The sequence below is a fragment of the Thrips palmi genome, unplaced genomic scaffold (genome assembly GCF_012932325.1).
Source record: "Thrips palmi isolate BJ-2018 unplaced genomic scaffold, TpBJ-2018v1 HiC_scaffold_5, whole genome shotgun sequence".
Lineage (NCBI taxonomy): Eukaryota > Metazoa > Arthropoda > Insecta > Thysanoptera > Thripidae > Thrips > Thrips palmi.
Window position 1 is genome coordinate 6,402,290 of NW_023144632.1, and position 19,526 is coordinate 6,421,815.

The window sequence follows — 19,526 nt, forward strand, 5'->3', positions numbered from 1 at the left end:
CACTGTAAATAAGATCGAACCTGTCAGATGAGCACACACACACCCATCCCCACCCCCCTACTCGAGCCGACGAGCAGCCGGGTTATCAAAGAATTTTCGTAGGTGGTGACTTGTTTCATTTTCTTTGTTTTCGTTTAGAACTTGCCATTTTGTCCTTTACTTGAAATTAAAAACAGAAACAAGTAAAAGCTGTAGCCAGTAGAAATTGTTGCGGATTGCATCATCTCACTCATCGGCAGATCTCTGTTAGTCGTCTGCTTTGTTCCTCAGGACCATCGAAGGGAGAACGAACGCAGTTTGTACTTATAAGAAACAATGGCATTCAATTTTGGGAGTGCGGGGGAGGAAACGAATCCCGCCAAACCATGCCGGACGTGCACCGATTTCAAAACGTGGGCGAAACAAACTAAACAATCCATCTCTGATAAGGTAATAACCTCAAATCTTCTTGTCCTTTATTTCATGTTCTGTCACTCTGGTGTGATAGATAAAATACACTGCATGTGTTTTTCTATAAGAACATAAGTGTGTTCAATTTTTTTATTTGCTAATGTTTACAACTTGTAAAAGGTGCATCTCTTTAGGCAGGATCGGCCCCAGTTCAGCGTAACAAAGAATGTCCGCTTGATAAAGATGAACTTGGTAATATATTTCACAACTGCTTATGCTTTTCTATTCAAGAACACAATGTTACAGCATGACAGCTTATTCTTACTATCTTTTGCTCTACACTCAGGTAAAAATACATGGGGATTTCTGCATACCATGGCAGCCTACTACCCAGATAATCCAACACCTCAACAAAAAAATGATATGAAGTCATTTTTCAATAGTTTTTCACAATTTTACCCATGTGAGGTGTGTGCGAAAGACTTCCAACAAGAGTAAGTATACACATTCCAAGGAGTACAGAAATGCCACCAAAAGGTCTTAGGGAATCTCACTAAGAGCTTTTATTGACTGCTCCACCGTCCTTGGGATGGAATTCATTTTAAATCAGAACCTGCTCTACAAGCTTGGTAAATTGCAAAATATTTATCTTTTCAGGTTGCGACTGCAGCCACCTAATGTTGAAAATCAGAAGGGGCTTACAAAGTGGCTATGTGATATGCACAATATTGTAAATGTTAAACTTGGTAAGCAATCATTTGATTGCAATCGTGTGAATGAAAGGTGGAAAGACGGATGGCTTGATGGTTCTTGCAACTAATTAATTTCTTCACTAATGTGGTAGGGGTCCTTATAACTAATAAATGGAAGAAAGCAAGAGATGTGTGTTATCTGTTGGAACTATGTTAATTGACTCAATCGTCTCATAAGTTTCAATTGTATTATCATGTTCAAGGAAGATTTAGTCTTTCAAGGAGTCTTTCAACATTTGCACTTGAGCTTTCAGCTCTTCCATTTTCAATCCTGAAACAAGAAGAGCGGGTCTCTCAATATAATAAAGAAAGGAAGAAAGTGCATAATTCTGTGTTCTTTTTCTTGGATACTAACCAATTGTCCTAACAACCGAGCGTTTTTGATCCTCATTCATTTCTTTCATTAGAGCATCATAGTCCGAGAGAACTTCTTGAATTGCATTCTCTGCATCTGTCATGTCCTCAGAAAAGTACACTGTGCCTACGGATCCTCGCTGAAATTGAATTTGGTGGCCATTACAGTAGCTGTACAACATGTTCAATCAGCGCGGTAATTCAAATTTCGCGCGTGTGAGTTCGTTCGCGACGGGACGGACACCACACACCACGGAAGATGCGGTGTCGCCTGTCGGCTACTCACCGCATCTTCTAGCAACTCCATGGCCTCTTTAAACTTGTGAGAAATATCCTCCACTCTTTTCTGAACATCGCTGTCGTTTAAAGATGAAGCCGACGACATGCGCCTCCAGACAGCCGGAGTACTAGCACTAGCAGCCGAAGCCGGTAGCCTTGAGGAAACGACTGCTGGAGGAGGTCTTGCTCTTGACCTACTTAAATTTGTACTGAATTGAGTGGCCCAGACATTGGCGCTTGCATGTCCTTTGACAAACCTCTTCGCGGTACATTGGGGCAGCAGTTCTTGAGCGACAACACGCGTTAACTTAAACATGTCTCCTTAGAATACTCTAAATTTACGGAGACGGGATCTAGTACTTTTGACTAACTTAGTAGTATGTCAGTGTAGGTACGCGGTACGTATCTTTAAGAAGAATATTTAAGAAACCAAATTATTTCCAATATTTGTTTTAAAATATTACTTATTGAAATAGGAAGTAACATTATGCTGAAACCATACATTTTAATATGCTCGAAGCCATAAGTATCTAAGTTGAACACCGACCCACCGGAAGTCGGATCCGGCATGTGAAATAGTGAAACGTTGGTGGTGTTGATATTCTCAGAAGAGTGTTTTGGCTTGCATTTGGAACTGACTTATTCCGTGATATTCTACTAATGACTTCGTCCAGACTCTGCAAACAATAAATGTAATTAGATTTATCTACAGCTCATCTCTTTCTTGTTATATGTACTAAATGCTTATAACGGCACCGTGGTCTTCGCCCAGCCGGCCACGGTGGCTCGGACTCCTGGTCCATCATTATTGCCAGGCATGGCCTTGATCCTACATGAATGTTTCTCCCCACGTTGCTAGACGCCTTCGCGCAATATTTTGTCCATTCCCCGAGCTTTTTGAAGAAGGTCCGTAAATTTGGAGGGGTGACGCACGAAAATAGCTGGAGGGCATCTGTGCGCAGCTTGTTTCTGGCCGCGCTCCCTCCAGGGGATCGTGATGGTGCATTGAAGTGAGGTTAGAAATTTTCACGCGCAATTTTGAGATGAAGGAGACAGTTTTCTTGAAGGCCGTTTGCCTCTAGGCCATATGGTTTTTATATTCACCTCACAGTATTCCTTCTGACGTGCTGTATAGATGGGCTCGATGAGTGGCACGATGATATGAAGCATAGGCCACATTCTTACTTTCTCACATGCTAGAAAGCTGTCAACAAAGAATCACGTGTCTCTCGATTTCTTGGTATTTTCACCACTGAATATCTTTGAAGATCAGAATTCATTTAATAATAGCCTCTACTTCAGTACAATGCACTTGCACTGATATACATTTTGAGATAGATACGTAGTCCACCTCAACATCTTATTCCGAGTGCTGCTAGCTGTGTGCACGCATAAGGCCTAGTTTGTTCGTTTTTTTGTTGTTTTCTTTGTTTATTTTTTTTCAATGGAATACTGAATTGTGGTTGTGTCAACTTTGAATCTTCTTATATTTCTCTTTAATGTCCCACAGTTCAATTTTATGCTCAGCATTAACTTACTTCATTCGTATTTTGGCTATCAAGTATTCTCCTTTAAAGCACATTAGCATAAAAATAACCCATTTTTTAAAAACTTCATGCGGCTTAATCATCTGTTATTTTTCTTTTTTTTTTTTTCTTTTTTCAGGTTTCTTTAATGTACAATGCCTTCAACCACTGATGCCGTGAGCGCTGGACTGCGCTTGTCATTGGCTGGAGTTTCTCGAAAGGTGGGAGCTGAAGCCAATGGTGACATTGATAATCTTGATTCTTCACTTGCTGCTGGAAATAAACTCACTGATATTACCAAACACCTGGTAGAATATGAGTCAGCTGATAACCAACAATCTAACACTCAAAATTTGCTCAAATCTAAATATATTGTCCTTGATACTAAGGTAAGTTGTTCCAATGGATTTTTTTTCTGTGCACATTTTGTCTTTTAAAAATTATTCGAAAAATTTCAATAATGTCTTTGTTTGACTTTTTATCATAATAGTTGTATTCCTTGTCTGACAGGTTGCAGTAGCTCCTAGTTTCAACCGGTCTATAACAAATGGTAGCAAGGGTTCTGCCTGTGCCAATGGTAGTATGCATAATGGAAATAAATTAGCTAACAATGGTAATGGAAATTCTCTTCCTTTTGGTTCACAATTGAATGGTGTGAAAGGAGTTACCCAGAATGGATTGAGCTATGCAAATGTTAATGGGTTCAACAACAAAAACAGTAATGGGATGAAGAAACTTGGGTGCAATGGTGCATCTAAAGCCAATGGCTTTGAAAATGGTTACAATAAACAAACTGCCAACTGTGACTCCAAATTACCTGATCCAAAAGTTGTACTTTATCAACCAGAAAAAGTTTCTCTTGGATGGCGAGGCAAATTTCGACCTGGTGCAGGCATGGTTAATCTTGGTAACACTTGTTATCTGAATGCTACCTTACAGGTATGTCACTGTTCTTTCTAGCAACAGTCTACTTGAAGCATAATGTGATTTTATATTGATACATATTACTAATAAAAATTAAGAACACTTAATTATTCATAATTTGTGCCAGCATGTGTTCCTTATCCAATTTAAACTTAATTTTCCAGGCATTATTCCATGTTCCGGCTTTTGTGGAGTGGCTCTCCAAAGATTCTGATCACATGAAGAGATGTGAGCAACTTAATGGACCTGGTTTTGGTGAATGCATTACTTGTGCCATGGCTAGAACTTACCAACTGTCTCAAAACACTGCTATTGTGAAACCCCATCTCATCACCAACAAGCTGAAAAGTAAGAATCTAATTAACCTCAGTGCTCGAACTTTCCATTTGGGTTGTCTTCATATTATATTTTTGAATTTTTAAAGTGATATGTCGACATATGTCTCATGGATCCCAAGAGGATGCACATGAATTCATGAGACATCTTTTGGAGAACATGGAAAAGGCCTATTTAGTTCGATGTAAAGCTCAAAAGTAAGTTCAACATTTTATTGGTTCTTTCTCTAATTTATAAGACTATTATGCAGTTAATTTAGATAATGGTTGTCTCCACTACAATTTCAGATTGGATGCCTATAGCAAGGAAACCACTCCCATCAACCAAATATTTGGTGGCTACATGCGAACTGAAGGTAGCTAATATTTTTTTTAGTATGAATGAATGTGCTCAAAGAGCATCTGTTCATTTTTTGCTATCTTATCTTAATATTTCAGTGACCTGTCTGAAATGCAACTATGCATCCATAACTTTTCAACATTTCCAAGACCTGATCCTAGACATACGAAAAGTCTCTAAAGTGGAGGAAGCAATGCATCATTATTTTATGAGGGAGAGGCTGGATGGTGAAAACTCTTACAAATGTGAGAAATGCAAATGTGGAGTACCTGCCACAAAGAAATATTCTATTGAGAGGCCACCAAAAGTACTCTGTATTCAACTGAAAAGGTATTGTTCTCCATATCAGTTGAGCTTTACCAGAACTCTTTGATTACCGTTATGTGTTTTTAATTTTTATTAAGCTTATTTGAAATTCTTCCTTTTCTGCCTTAGGTTCAATGTTATGGGTGTCAAGTTACCAAAGCCAGTGGAGCACAGAATTCAAATGGACCTTAAAAAACATGTTCATCCTCAATCATCATATGCTAAATTGCAGTCCCTTCCATACAGACTCATTTCAATGGTAACACATGTTGGACCATCCTCGGGATGTGGGCACTATACAGCTATAGCTCAGTGTTCATCCAAAACCTATCACCAATTTGATGACACACATGTAAGCAACCAGTTTTCTCTTGGCTTATTCTTGACTCCAGTTCCTTAAAAGTATTTCTATTATTTTGTTTAATTTATCTTTGTTGTAGGTTCATCCGATTCAAATGAGCTCTGTTTTGAATAATTGTGCTTATATTCTCATTTATGAAATGGAACCTGAAGCTTTGAGACTAGGCCCCAAGTCAGTTGCAACATCTTCTATATCATCTATGTCTGCTATCAGTAGCATTAATCACAATGTGGTCAATGGTTAGTTCTGTAACAAATTGTCTTCTAAACGTGGAATATTGTTTTAAATTTGTAAAGTGCATTTGTCCATTTTAAAATTTGCAGGGGTGCCAAAGAATGTTCAAACACCAGGTGGTCTTCCCTCTGTTAAAGACAGGTATGTTTTTACCCTTAATTCAGAATTAATGTAGACCATCTTAAGTACAAATCTCCCTTTCCTCCATGATTTTAGCGTGTCTCTTGCTAATATCTCTGTGGTCTATTTTGTAAAGTTTCTCTGCACTTGTTGGCAGCCTGGATTGTGGGGTGTGCTCTCTACCTGATTACCAATCTTTGCCTTTCAGGGATCGTGTTATGTTTGGAATGACTCCTCCAAAGCCTGCATGTGCTCAGCCTCGTCTAGTAATGCATCAAAAGAGACCTGAGGATAACGGCTCATTAGTTTCGCCTATGAAGTCAATCATTTCCAATGGTTCTTGTAACAAAGAATCTCATTTGACCAACTCGAATGGGCCATTACAAGTTGTAGCCAATGGCAAGCACTCAGGACCTTCTATAGTTAAGGACAAATCAAACAGTCTTGGCATAGTGAAGCTGTCTGATTCAGTCTCATGTAGCCAGAGTACAAGTGTTGGTAAAGCTACTGAGCCTGAGAAGAAAAGCATTGGTCCATTAGTTCCATATGATTATGATGACGATTCCAGTTCACGGGATAGCAGCCTCAGCCCTCCATTGAATGATGACCAAGCGGTGCTTACAGTCAAAGCAACAACACCAAGCGATTGGCAAGTGACAAATTCTTCTGGGCTTCGAAGTCCATCAATTCACAGTGAAAGTAGTAATCACAGTGTAGCTAGTGCTACTGGCAGCAACTGGAATGTGACTGAGAAACAGACCCTGACAGGCTCTGGAGGCTCAAAGAGTGTGACTACTCTGAAAGTCAACGATAGAAAACTTAAAGAACACTCTCCTCAAACCATTTGCTACTCAAGTGACACTGAGCTTGAAAGTCAAGCGGTCAATTCTGCTGGGAAGTGTGATATCCGGGCAAAGAGTGTTGAGCGAGAATTAGACATTGGTTGCACTGCCACCTCCTCAAAGCACTCTTTACCTAACAAGAAGGGTAGAGTGAGGAGATCTTCACTTTCAAGCGAATCTGATTCTTCCTCCTCAAGCAAGCTGCTGAAAAAGAAAGCTAAAGTGTAAGTTTCTTACATGTTTTCAGCAGCTTTAACCTGTGCTTATTAGGAAGGCAGCTTCAACCTCTGTATTTTTTGATTAATCAGGATGGTTAACAATTGAGGTGGATGGTGACTTATCTTTCTTTTAGTCTGAGGGAGGTGTTTTTTGGGTTTGGCATGTTTGGGCTTCTGTGCTTCAGAGCATTCTAGACATTTTAATAAATGGTCTGTTCTAGGAATTTGATCCTTATCTGAAAGCCAACAATAATTTTATATTCCGTTAAGATAATTTTCCACATAAGGTGCCAATTTACAACTAACAATGGGATGTTTTTACAGGAATGACAAAATTGAGGACCGGTCTGGTTCGAAACCCAACAGTGTCAATGGAAGTCAGATACCATCATTAGTTGAAGGTACTAAACATATATCTGGTGAAAATGGCAAACACACAATTACAACACGTCCATCATCATCATCATGGAATGGAGATGCAAATTCAAGCACTGTCAATGATTTATTGAAAATGTCACACCAAGGATTCGGCAATGATCGAGGTGAGCTTGCTGTCATACAACAAACTTGTAACTAACCTGTATCAAGCTTGTTACTCATTTACATCCTGATCCTACCCTTGTGTTTTCTAGTGGCTTCTTGGAATGGTGACCAAAGTCAGGTCGAACGTACTGTGGAAGAGGAAAGACAGACATCTTGGAAAAGGTCAAGAGATGAATATGAAACAGAACTTGACAGAGGCAGAGTAAGTGGAAAATTTACGTCTCTTAGAATATGTTATTAGCTGGAGAATCAAAAACTAACGAAATAAAAAAATTTCAGGTTAAAAAGGTTAAAAATGATAACCGGTATAGACCCTACCCAACCAACAACCCCTTCCAGCAAAGGTCATCAGGAGGTGTGCCCTTCAATAACCACCGGAAGTATCACAATCATTCTTCAAACCATTACCACTATTTCAACAAAAACCGTCCCAATCCTAATGGTCAAAGAAAATGGCAACAGAATTACCATAAGAATTCTGTTTACCGAAATTATCGTTACTGAGGAACAGTAATGTGATGTACATTTGCCTGAACTGATGAAAGTACAATCTGTTTATACCTGTTTTTGTTAAATGCTGAACACCATGTAGTGTAGTGCTAATATAAAATATGTTTCAGGTTTAAATGTATAATGTGCTTATGTATTTCTATTCTAACTGACTGATCATAAGCTTTCCTATAGAGTACCGATTGTGTTCTGTCGTTGTTGACACCATTTCTTTACTTGTCAAAGTGTTTCTGCTGAGCTTTTCAGGTTGTGTTTTCTAGTAAGACTGCCTGTGTCTTTTACTCGCGTGCACTTGTTTATGTGCTGATGTTAAAATACTTAATCAGTTTGTCACTATAAATTTATTGAAAGAACACTTCATATTTTTATTTCAATAAATATGGATATATTTATATGTAATAGCCTTCAAGCATTTGACAGTAAACGCTTCTGACCAATCATTTGGGTATGTACAAACAGGATACAATTAAAGATTGCAGTATCTTCTGATACAGTACTGCAAGTCAAGTATATGCTGTTTGAATTTTACATCTGACTGCTGCTAACTCAGGGATATTTTTTCTGTTATATTAAGGGAATGGTATAATTGGCAAACTTGGTATTTTTCTGAGGGGTTTGACAAATTTGTGATACATGTACTGGAAACTTAAGATTGAACCACTACCTATACTGCAGTTCCATCTACAGTCCCATCATGATGAAACACTTTCTGTTTTATGTAGAACTTATTGTTTGATTTTCTGTGATTGCCATGTATAGTGTATATATTTGCTCGTTCTATTACTTCACAATAGTGTGCCTATAAGCTAGAAAAGAAAAAGTACAATAGAATTTTTGTTTCACTTCTGCTCGTGTCATACTTATTTTTAGTAATAGACATTTTCAAGCGTTTGATTTATTAACTTAACTATTGTTGTTTGAGCAAATAATTGTATAAAACTTAATTTTGAAGTATTTTTTAAAATGGATTATTTGTGGTGTCTCTGAAAGTTTCCAAATGCAACATCTCAAAGTATTGAGATATTTCATTTGGGCATCTTCAGATTACACTGTTCATTACCTATAGAGGCATAGTATGTATTGGGGTATTGATTCTATTTTTTTTTATTTTTTTTTGCTGTTTTGAATATATTTAATTGAATATATTGTATGCATTTCCATCAACATATGAACTGACAGTCATTTAATAGGCTACTTTGAAGGTAAACAAAGTATCACCCTTTGTTTCGAGTGTCCTCTTCTGCTGATGAGAGCGGGTGTTTTTCTCCCTTTTTAAAAAAATCATTGCTATGTTAGCTATGAAAGAGCTCACACTTTTACTTAATATCCTGTGTTGAACTGTAAATATAATAGACAATTTATTGACCATGTGTTATTTGAGATATTAAACTCTAGTCAGCCATTAACAGAGGAGAATGGAGCACAGCGCCAACTACTCTCACCTCTTGTAGAAAGTCTGTTTTTATAATCTATTGGAATCGTTGATTATGAGTTGGGAGTGTTGCCTTGTAAAAAAATTACACTTGCCCTATCATGGTTGAACCAAGATGTACACATTTGAAACTTATGTACATGGAATTTGGTGCAGTTAACGGGAAACAACTTAAACTGTATTAAAATTAAAGCATTTTGAACAAATTGTTTGTTGAAACTTCTGCCTTCCTCAATTGCCTTCATTTTAGTCATTCATGATTAACATCACATTGACTTATTAGCTTTGGGAAAGGGGGGCGGGTGTGGGTCGAGAAACGCGAACAGTACGGTGACTAATCATCAATCTACCAGGTGGTGGAGAGGGAGGGCCGCCCTAGAGTCCTTAATGGCATCAAGGACTCTAGGCCACCCTAGAGTCCCCAGTATTATTTCTCATACTCATGTACTCAGTCTCTTGGTCCGAGTAGAGGCCGAGTAGTCTTTGATGAACATCTGAATATAAACTGCCTCGTCACACGGGGTTAAACCTATAGAGCCACGAATAAGTAATTATTTATTTAAATAACTCGCTCTACAATCCAGAAGGACTCCAAGACGCTCCGCTCCGAACTTTTCTTCTGCCGCACTTCTTCTTCCTCTCCGATCTCTTTGTTTTTCTTGTAGCCGTCCGCAGGCTAGGCAGGCAGATCCCCAGCTGCTGTCAGCTCACAGCTCACTAACGGGTTTGAAAATGGGCGATGGACGGGAGAGCGAACGGAAGCCCTTGCTTCCGAATGAAAATTCGACACCGAACACGCGAATCCGTGGAGGATATACAGATGGTCAGTACGCCAAATATTTGTGTGGGTGCTATTAGCTTTGTATTTATTCGTCTTAGCACCGGCTCTAGGTGAGCCGATTTGGAAGTCGTCCTTGCCGCATCAGTGGCTATCTGCAGCCTATCCTGATCTCGGTTATGTAACCGCTCATTTAACCCCCTCAGCGAACCTTTTTACATTTCTCTTTGAAAGTCTGACACCTCTATGGTTGTGATTCACCAGTATGCACAGTTTATCTGTCAAACGATTGCCGCCGTGTACATGTACGGCTTCCGTCGAAACCGACCCTTTCATCGCCTAATTACATAACAGACTCGTATAATAGTTTTATTTCTCTCATGACAACTTACTTAATTCATCAGAATTTTTATTATTTGGGTTGGGCTTTCTTTATCCGTTTGTTTCCTCTACACACGGCACCTTCATTGGTCGTATTCTGAACTTTGAATCCTCTGAGAGGTTAAGTGTTAAAATATTTGTCAACAAATACACGTTTGGTTCCTCTGTCCATTTTGTGAATTCTAAGTTAGTGATTTGTGTCTCTTTTACTGTTGCTATCCATTTTTATTTTTCTAATCAACTAAATGCTTTTGGGATCAAGTCACTGATTTCTTATTTAGTAGAATTTCTAGTTAGTATTTTGATCATGAAGAATTTTGTTGTAATTTCACCATTATTGTCCTTATGATAGGAATCCCAGAGGGGAGCAATGTTGTCACTGCAGTGGGACCAGATGAGATGCCCCCTCCATATTCCACTGCAGTTCAAGGATCAGTTCCAATGGTGACATGTCGAGTGTGTCAAGCAATGATTGACATATCTGGAAGACGAGACCAGCATGTTGTTAAATGTACTCAGTGCAATGAAGCTACGGTAAGATCTGAGCTAGACTATCTTTGTCTCGTCTTTTTTATTAGGTGCCTTATTTAGTTGTATCACTGTTTTTCAGCCCATCCGGAATGCACCACCTGGCAAAAAGTATGTTCGGTGTCCTTGCAACTGCCTCCTTATTTGCAAGGGATCTTCTCAGAGGATTGCTTGTCCTCGTCCTGACTGCAAGAGAATTATCAATCTTGCTCCATCACCAGCAACTCCGCCTGCACCGATCTTGCCAGGAATGTGCTCAGTGGTCTGTGCCCACTGCCATGGAACATTCTTAGTGAGTAATTTTAACTCTTGTGGGCTGCTTTTACATGAATTTGTGGAAGTTACATACTTTTTTCATTATTTTTTCAGTTCAATACTTTGAGCAATGCCTTAGCTAGGTGTCCTTACTGCCGTAAAGTGTAAGTACAATTTGAATTGTGTGAACCATTGTTCTGTTATTTATTTAAGTACCCATTGTAGTAAGAAAATGATTCTGCATTCCAGCTCTTCTGTAGGACCAGACTTTGCTAGGGGAAGAGCAATTGTCTTATGTATTCTTGGATTGGTTTTCTTGGCTATTGGAATTGGGGTGACGGTGAGTAGTTGAGTCTGACTTAACAAATATCTAAAGCTTAATGCTAACTGAAAAACTAACAGCTACTTTTAAAATGTGCAGGTTGGAACTTACACTTATGCTCTGAAACATGGAGGAATCTTCGTCACTTATGTTGGTTGGTATCAAGAACATCTGTTAATACTTACTGTCTTTCGATTGTTCTTTTAATCTTATTTCCATCAATTTGTCTGTTTCTGTTTTAGGGGCCTTCATTGCTGCTCTCTTCTTTTTTGGTCGAAGTATTCACTTTTGCACCATGAAAGTTAGTGTTGTAGAAGGGACAGCATAAACTCCATGCTATTGTAATTCCCCACCTATTTAGAGGGATCCACAACGGAGTTTATCTGAAGATACAGATGGTAGATCACAAGCTTGCATTCCTATAGTTCTTTTATCAAGTTTCACCATTTCATAACAGCTACAATTTTCAGTCAATTTATTGAACCAAATTAGTGAGTTGACTCAACAATATTATGTGTTTGAAATAATTATTATTATCACTTTAATGTGGCTATCAGTCTTTGCTTGACTTAAATTCCTTAAGAACTGAACACATTCCTGTTAATTTTGCTTGTCTGAAGTGTAGTTTGCTCTGGTTGCTTGAATCCCTCAACACCATAATCAGTTTTTCTGCTTTTGAGTACATCCATAGCCAGACAATTTGACCGATCTTCTTATGATATGATAATTCTGAGGTCTGTCTTAGTTCGGAGGTTTAGCTTTACCTATTGCCTTTGCCTGTATATTTTTCTTACCACTAGGATTTTCAGCAGGCAATTCAATATGGTTTCGTGATGTCATTTATATTGTATTTTTTACTAGATCTGGCCCCTGATGGTCTGTTAAATGTAAGTTTTTGGTAATGACAACTGCATGTTTTATGAATAAAGATTGACTTGTGGCTTAGTGAATTTTAAGAGGAAAAAAATATGCCTGTATTATATCAAATGGAGCAAAGCAAATTATTTTAAACCATGTAGTGTTGGAACATAAGCTGTGCTTCTTGTTTTAAAAACCGTTTCTATAATAAGGGAACTGAGGATCAAATCTTAAAGTGTATTCAATTTCTATTTTCTAAGTATTTGATTTTTTTATCAACGCGGTGTCTGTTTTGTTATTATTATTGCGCAGGCAACTTTTTGGTTTCAAGCATTTAAAAAAACAAAAATTACAAACAATTTATTTGTTCTGGAATCAGTCCTTAAACCTGAGCATCTCAAGTCAGTGTTTGTGCTGATGCAAGTACTGTTCTTATGAAATTTACATTTTGTTGCATTTAAATATTAGTTTCTGTTCATAATCCCCCCTTACAAACTATGTGAAAGAATCTATATGTTCAGCTGTCTCCAGCTGCAGCTAGTTGCATCTATAGTTATCCATGAATTGCTAACCAACAATCGTAAATTATATTTGATCAATTTACCCATATTTTTATTTGCTTGGATTGATGAGTAGCCTTTTATAGCTATATCCCTTCCATTGTAGGATTTGTGCCCTCAAGCACTTGTGTCTCATTGCTTCATTGTGATGTCCTGTAGAGAATAGTTTCATATTTGTCATGTGGTAAATCTCAGATTCCAATCATTGATGGTTTATCACATGCGGCTATTTACTGAATGAATGTGATATAGAATTCAATGTTGTGCAAGGGTTGACTGGTCTTTTTGTTTAACCTAGATAGTGGATAACCTTTTATTATGTGTCATATATTGCCAATAAATTTGTATTCTATCATAGATTACCTATACAGCCCTTGCAATTTTATGTTATATTATTGTAGCTTTTGTTTTTATCTCAATTCTTTTCAATGACTCACTGGAAACCTTTCTGAGACATACTCTGTATTGTTGAGAGGAATCATTAATTAAAATGAACATATTACCAAACATTTCTTAAATCTAATTTCTCCTTATCCTGCATTCAACCGTCTGCCGTCTGTTGACTCGAGATTTGGTCCGACATGGTCGTCATCATAGTCCGGGGGGGGGGGGGGGGGGCTCCGGCCTCTCTGGGCTGTCCGCCCCGTGCCGCCCAACGTGCCGCAACGTGCACGGCACCGACGCCCGCACACTCTCCCACTCCCGCGAGCCCCACGCCCAGCGCAGCCCCGCGCACAGCGCAGCCCCGCCACTGCCAAGCCGCCAAGACAATGGGCAGTGAAGTGCATTTACGCACTCAGTTAATGTATTTGAGCAATTTTGTTCGTGGCATCTCACAATTTTGTACGTGCAAACTTTTTCGCACAAGTATGTTTGCAGAATAGCTCAAATTCGTGCGAAATTTCGTAAAAAAAATTTACGATTTGCACGCATGCACAAAATTGTGTGAGGCCACGTAAAACAACTGTACAAAAGATTTTAGTGTGCACCTCCTATGTGTAGCTCAAGGCCGACTACTCGTAAGACGCCAGGCTCAGCGCACTTCTATTGCTCTGTATACTTTGCTACGAGACATCACGGATTTTTAACCCGAAATTTTTCGTAAAATTTCAAACATGAAATCACACATCTGCGTACGATTCTGTACGAATCCCTTGTGCGCTGAAAAAAGCCTGTACGGTTTCGTAGATTTGTTTTACAGGTAGGTTTAGGGTGAAAGAGTACATAGCGGGGAGTGGCAGCTGCATAAGACAAGATGAAAGGGAGGGTCTGGGCGTCAGGCCGCGCCGCAAACATATACTGTGTCTTTTTTTAAAGTTGCGGCTTTGCAATAGAATGCTTTAGAATTCCCAGAGAGGGCTCCGAAAAATGTCAGAGTAGATAGACGGTCGTCCGAATGGCTCACTTTGAAACCTGTAGCGCTTGTTAGTTGGGCCACCGATCCGTTCCGCAAAACAGGGGCAGGGTAGGCCACCGCCTCCACACCGGTGTGTTGCTGTACGCGTTGGTGGCCTACCTTGCAGGCGCTAGAGGCCCCTACAAGCGGTCCGCACGGGCACGGCCAGGCGCGGCGCACGGTGGGCCGGAGGACCAATGGAGGCGGCCAAAACTCTAGACCTCGCTCTAGACGCGTTTTGAGATCCAGAGTCGCAAAACATTAAACAGGGCTCGAACCGAACGTGTGACCCCTTCAATGGATTCCTTGTTCGGAGAGGAATCCATTACGTTCGGTTCGAGTCCTATTTAGCGATTCAGGAGCTCAAAACAGGTCTAGAGTCCACTGAGATTTCAAACTCTATTTACAGCACGTATGCACTGAGATATCGCACCACACGTGCAATGCTTCCCGAAAATGCTCTGATGCTAATGCATGGGAATGGGGGAGGCATACCAATTGACGCTATATTCATAGCGTTTGGACTCTCAGTGCGTCTTGGCCGGCTCCACGGGTCTTCTTTCTGGCTCACTGTGCGAAGTGCGAAGGGTGCCTGTCAACCCTGTAAAGCGCTATCCGAGGTTATCTGCACAAGCAGCGCCTTGCGTCGAACATAGCCAGGACGCATTACTTGGCCATCTGTACAAACTAAGCCTGTGGCAGAATGTATTCGTGACCCAAGTCCCAGAATGCGGCAAGGCTGCACACGCATGGGCGCCGGCCGCTCCCTGCCACGTGTTGAGGAGGACCGGCGGACACGGAACCCCTGCCGGTCAGTGGGGTGCGACGGGGCGGGCGGGGCCACCGTGGGGGGCGTGGGGCCGGCAGGGCGCACCGGGGGCACCGGGGGCTCCGGGCATGTGAGGCTGCGGCCGGCAGCGAGCCCGCACCGTGGACCGCCGTGGCGCCGCGCCGTGGTGCCCAAGCACACATTCAAAGTCGTAGGCCGGGCAGCCTGCTCCGTCCTGACCACTCCGCCGCGACCTGCGGCGCCCCGACCCGAAAAGGCGAAGCGAGGCGAAGCGCGTCGCGGTGAGTGAAGGCCAAAGGACCCCTCTCCCGCCCCTCTCGCTCTCATTAGGCTCAAATGGGTGCGAGAAGAGGAAGAGAGAGACGCACTGGGGAGCAGGCCGGGGAGTGAGCGCGAAGGCACCGTCAACTCGGTGGCGTGGAGCGGGCGGACAGAGCAACAAGTCCCCGCCTGCCACGCCTCTTAGCCCAGTGGGCCCGGCCGGGGGCGGCACAGGCAGGGCACAGGCGTGCCGGCCTCCAGAAGTCGACACGTGCCCCTACCCGGCGCGCACGTGGTCGCCCCGGCCTGAGAGCCTGCCCAAGCCGCCCAAGCCCGCCAAGGGGCCGTGCGCCGCCCTCCGCCTTGCGTCGCCTTGCGTCACGAGGTGGCGGAGATGCAGGGGGAGGGGGAGGGGAGAACACGTGCAGGGGAGGTGAAGTTTCACGAGTCACTGCCGCACCACTGTCGGGCCGCAGGGCCGTTGCGTCGGGGCTGAAAGCGCTGAAAGCGGGCCGGGGAGGCTGCGGCCGGACCGAGGGGGGAACCACTGTAAAACTCTGTGTACAAATGACTGTGGGAATGTGTTAGAAGGTGCAAGATTTCTGGTGTGTTTGCCACACATGTTGCCTGCTTACAGGCGTTTCCCTCGGTTTTTTTCCTGATGAATGTGGAATGTGTTCAAATTTTGTACAACGAATGTGGGGAGTTGTTCCCCCCTCGGGCCGGACCGAGGACCGGACCGAGCGGACCGAGGGGCCTGCTACTGGCGGAGCTAAGTGAAAGCATCACGTTTACCAGTGAGTTGAGTCATTCTTATTGCCTACACGGTCAAGAAATAATCATGGACGATCCGAGTAATAAATTGGCCAGACTTTTTCCGTCCACAGAGACTCCGAGATCTATATTTTCCGTGGCACCCTTCAATTAAAAAAAAAATTCACGGTCACATGATATTTAAGATACAGGACGACGGAAAAATTCCGTTTCAAAAAGTTCTGTTGATACAGTCGAAAAGTTTCTTTACACAGACTGAATAGAGTAATCACAGAAAGTTCCAGTGGCGTGCACAGAAATTTTGGAAAAGGGGGGTGGTGGTGTCAGGGCATGCTTTTTGTCTTCTTGACGCAATATTTGCCTGCCTTACAGGCGGCTGTCTAGTGCCCAAAAGGGAAGGTCATGGACACCCCCCCCCTCCACCACCACCAATTCTAAAATTGATGGCCTGAGTTGTACAGAATGTCAAAATAAGTTTTCAGCTTTCTGAGGTGCGCGAATTTTGATCTGGTTTTCAGACAGGTTTCTGACGTTCCGACAAGACTTACACGAGTGCACCGTCCGTGGCCCTTACGGTGCCGGCGATGGGGCGGGGTCGGGCGGGGTGTTTGAAGCGACTGGCCTAGACGCACCCGTTGCGGATCAAGCCTAACTTCAAGTAATTGCCCCGATTACTACAGCAATACGGATTGGGTTGCCGTGGCCCGGTGTTCGAGACCCGCCTTGTCTTTTCCTCTTTTCTACATGCTGTCCATTCGGGATCCAGCGAGGGGGTAAACACTTGCGTAATACCCTGTGCACAAAAGTCGGGTATTACGCCGTAATACGCGTATTAGCAGTGGCGCCAACACGTGGGTGCAGGGTCTGCGGCCGCAGACCCTGATTTGGGGTGGGTGGGTGGTTGCGGTGGTGGGTGAGGGAAGGGGAAAAGAGAAAGGGAAAGGGGAGAAAAAGGAAAGTAGGGGAAGAAAAGAAAAGAAGGAGATGAAAAAGAAGAGAAGAGGAAAAAGGGGGATGTAAGGGGCTGAATATCAGTCGCTCCCCCTAAATGAAATTTCAGTGGGCGCCACTGCGTATTAGTAATACATTTTAGGACCAAAAGTATCAAAAAATATCATTTTTCAATGAAATCGAGGCGTAATACATACGTAATACAAGTGTAATACCCCGTAATAGGGAGTAGTCTGTACAAGGTTCAGCGGAGTGTTTACCCCCTCGGGATCCAGCTTGCTCACAAATCCTCTGACTACACTGAAAATCCAAGTGTGGGACAGGCATGCACTAGATAACGTGGGACAAACTGTCCCTCGCTTGTAAGCGTGGGTCAAAATGTCCCACGTTTGCAAGCGTGGGTAAAAACCGTGTTACACGCTTACAAGCGTGGGACAAACCGTGTCCCACACTTACAAGCGTGGGACAAACGGTGTCCCACGTTTGTAAGCGTGGGACAAATCCGTGTCCCACACTTCCAAGCGTGGGACAAACCGTGTCCCACGCTTCCAAGCGTGGGACACTTTGTCCCACGCTTACAAGCGTGGGACATTTTGTCCCACGTTATCTAGTGCATGCCTGTCCCACACTCGGATTTTCAGTGTAGGGGTAGGTTGGGGAAGAAAAGTACAGGGTAAGAAAAGTACAACCCTTGTGTGTGGAGCTGATGTCTTGACTTTTAGACATCCCTCGACCAGTGATTTCAACTTAACATGAAAATCTGAGTGTGAAAACGCTGTTAAATGGATGTCATGTACTGGAATAGTAGGCCACAAGGGGGGTGTACTTTTCTTACCCTGTACTTTTCTCCCCCAACCTACCCCTATCGACTGAACCTTTTGCCCCCGAGAAGCTCGAGTCACTGGCGAACACGAACATTTCTCTTTAGAATATGTGGTTCGAGTCGCGATAGGGCAGACGGTGCTAATCGCGGCCCAGAGCGCGGAGGCCGCGGAGGCTGCGGAGGCGCGGCAAGCCGTTGCGGCGGAGGATACAATGTTTCCCGATTTAGCAGGGCAGGCCTGAGCAGGCCGGCCGCACAATAGAGAAACACAATGTTCTGCACATAGCTCTCGACGGAAATGAAACTCCCTGCCTGCCTGCCTGCCTGCCTGCCTGCCTGCCTGCCTGCCTGCCTGCCTGCCTGCCTGCCTGCCTGCCTGCCTGCCTGCCTGCCTGCCTGCCTGCCAGCCTGCCTGCCTGCCAGCCTGCCTGCCTGCCTGCCTGCCTCCCTGCCTGCCTGCCTGCCTGCCAGCCTGCCTGCCTGCCTGCCTGCCAGCCAGCCAGCCTGGGGTCTGTAAAGTTAAACCATGCGCATCGATGCTTGCTTGCATGCATGCATGCATGGGTGGCGAATCGCTACGAAATCCACTCAGAAGCTATTGTTTCCATCTGGCATGACTCAAGAAGACATTTCTAGCCCTCAGAAATGTACAAGGATTGATAAAAGCGCTTTTAAAGAGGTATTTTCAACGCGACGCGCCGACGCATGCATGCATACATGCATGCATGCACTCCCGCCCTTTCGCTGGAGCACTTCCAAAATACCCTTTACCTTGTATGCCAAATATATTTGGAGCATTATAATGTGACAAAATTTCATTCTAACTCCTGTTGGATGAAAACAACACCTTTCTATATGGATTCCGTGGCGATCCACCACCCATGCATGCATGCATGCATGCAAGCATCCATGCGCATGGATTAACTTTACAGACCCCTGCCTGCCTGCCTGCCTGCTGCCTGCCTGCCTGCCTGCCGGCTTGCCGGGACGCCGCCCTGCCCCGCGGGACTCCTGCTACTCGACCCCAGTCGATTGCCTCAATCCGAGAAGAAACCTTCCAAGGCTGTTTGCTGAGGAACACTCAAAGAAGGTGACCTGCATTGCTGTGACCCGTCCTTGGCCGATTCTCGGATGGCACTGGGACGTCTCTGTCGAGAGGAAGTTCAGGCCAGGCTAAATCGGGCTAGTGCATTCATGGCCCGATTTAGCCTGCCCTGGCCTGGCCTGCAATTCCTCAATTCCTCTCGACAGAGACCCAAACGGACGGGCACGGTTAAGAGGTGACAACTTGGATTTTCACCGTTATAGCGAAGAATAATTTCCCGTGCGGTGTGCGGAGGTGGGAGAAGGGTCCCCTTTTTTTCGATTTGTTTTCTATGATGC

General features: G+C 43.0%; 4 protein-coding genes across 10 annotated transcripts; 3 read left to right on the plus strand and 1 right to left on the minus strand.

The window, feature by feature from the left end:
• The first annotated feature begins 4 nt into the window (after positions 1-4).
• On the plus strand, positions 5-1,469 carry LOC117651372 (FAD-linked sulfhydryl oxidase ALR). 3 transcript variants are annotated; one of them, XM_034395363.1, is made up of 5 exons: positions 5-98; positions 271-429; positions 585-642; positions 737-884; positions 1,048-1,469. In XM_034395363.1, exons 2-5 carry the CDS (start codon positions 316-318, stop codon positions 1,208-1,210), a joined length of 483 nt encoding a protein of 160 aa, XP_034251254.1. In that variant the 5' UTR covers positions 5-98; positions 271-315; the 3' UTR covers positions 1,211-1,469. The 3 variants fall into 3 exon arrangements, with proteins under 3 accessions (XP_034251254.1, XP_034251255.1, XP_034251256.1); XM_034395364.1 differs by having other exon boundaries at positions 23-102; XM_034395365.1 differs by having other exon boundaries at positions 50-182.
• Positions 1,274-2,125, minus strand: LOC117651371. The gene is made up of 3 exons (XM_034395362.1): positions 1,783-2,125; positions 1,498-1,636; positions 1,274-1,413 (listed from the first exon to the last, which is right to left on the minus strand). Exons 1-3 carry the CDS (start codon positions 2,089-2,091, stop codon positions 1,352-1,354), a joined length of 510 nt encoding a protein of 169 aa, XP_034251253.1. The 5' UTR covers positions 2,092-2,125; the 3' UTR covers positions 1,274-1,351.
• Positions 2,051-9,673, plus strand: LOC117651368 (ubiquitin carboxyl-terminal hydrolase 36-like). Of its 5 annotated transcripts, none has more exons than XM_034395352.1 (14): positions 2,051-2,173; positions 3,441-3,690; positions 3,812-4,240; positions 4,390-4,573; positions 4,650-4,758; positions 4,849-4,916; positions 4,999-5,230; positions 5,336-5,558; positions 5,647-5,806; positions 5,891-5,942; positions 6,130-6,987; positions 7,306-7,523; positions 7,614-7,726; positions 7,804-9,673. In XM_034395352.1, the coding sequence occupies exons 2-14, from the start codon at positions 3,457-3,459 to the stop codon at positions 8,026-8,028; spliced, it is 3,105 nt and encodes a 1,034-aa protein (XP_034251243.1). In that variant the 5' UTR covers positions 2,051-2,173; positions 3,441-3,456; the 3' UTR covers positions 8,029-9,673. The 5 variants fall into 5 exon arrangements, with proteins under 5 accessions (XP_034251243.1, XP_034251240.1, XP_034251244.1 ...); XM_034395349.1 differs by lacking the exon at positions 2,051-2,173 and adding an exon at positions 2,313-2,467; XM_034395353.1 differs by lacking the exon at positions 2,051-2,173 and adding an exon at positions 2,313-2,467 and having other exon boundaries at positions 6,130-6,570.
• Positions 9,674-10,131: 458 nt separating this feature from the next.
• LOC117651370 (type 1 phosphatidylinositol 4,5-bisphosphate 4-phosphatase) lies at positions 10,132-13,657 on the plus strand. The gene is made up of 7 exons (XM_034395361.1): positions 10,132-10,289; positions 10,978-11,159; positions 11,236-11,445; positions 11,523-11,572; positions 11,658-11,748; positions 11,830-11,884; positions 11,973-13,657. The coding sequence occupies exons 1-7, from the start codon at positions 10,199-10,201 to the stop codon at positions 12,056-12,058; spliced, it is 765 nt and encodes a 254-aa protein (XP_034251252.1). The 5' UTR covers positions 10,132-10,198; the 3' UTR covers positions 12,059-13,657.
• Positions 13,658-19,526: the final 5,869 nt, after the last annotated feature.

Bases quoted from the DNA above. Each gene is read 5' to 3' on its own strand.
- LOC117651370 (XM_034395361.1), top strand. From the start codon at position 10,199: ATGGGCGATGGACGGGAGAGCGAACGGAAGCCCTTGCTTCCGAATGAA. The intron at 10,290-10,977 runs GTCAGTACGCCA...TCCTTATGATAG, and splicing joins CCGTGGAGGATATACAGATG to GAATCCCAGAGGGGAGCAAT. The intron at 11,573-11,657 runs GTAAGTACAATT...TCTGCATTCCAG, and splicing joins TGTCCTTACTGCCGTAAAGT to CTCTTCTGTAGGACCAGACT.
- LOC117651371 (XM_034395362.1), bottom strand. From the start codon at position 2,091: ATGTTTAAGTTAACGCGTGTTGTCGCTCAAGAACTGCTGCCCCAATGT. The intron at 1,637-1,782 runs GTGAGTAGCCGA...ATTCAATTTCAG, and splicing joins TGGAGTTGCTAGAAGATGCG to CGAGGATCCGTAGGCACAGT. The intron at 1,414-1,497 runs GTTAGTATCCAA...TTCTTGTTTCAG, and splicing joins CTCGGTTGTTAGGACAATTG to GATTGAAAATGGAAGAGCTG.
- LOC117651368 (XM_034395352.1), top strand. From the start codon at position 3,457: ATGCCTTCAACCACTGATGCCGTGAGCGCTGGACTGCGCTTGTCATTG. The intron at 4,241-4,389 runs GTATGTCACTGT...TTAATTTTCCAG, and splicing joins ATCTGAATGCTACCTTACAG to GCATTATTCCATGTTCCGGC. The intron at 7,524-7,613 runs GTGAGCTTGCTG...TGTGTTTTCTAG, and splicing joins AGGATTCGGCAATGATCGAG to TGGCTTCTTGGAATGGTGAC.
- LOC117651372 (XM_034395363.1), top strand. From the start codon at position 316: ATGGCATTCAATTTTGGGAGTGCGGGGGAGGAAACGAATCCCGCCAAA. The intron at 430-584 runs GTAATAACCTCA...GCATCTCTTTAG, and splicing joins AACAATCCATCTCTGATAAG to GCAGGATCGGCCCCAGTTCA. The intron at 643-736 runs GTAATATATTTC...CTCTACACTCAG, and splicing joins GCTTGATAAAGATGAACTTG to GTAAAAATACATGGGGATTT.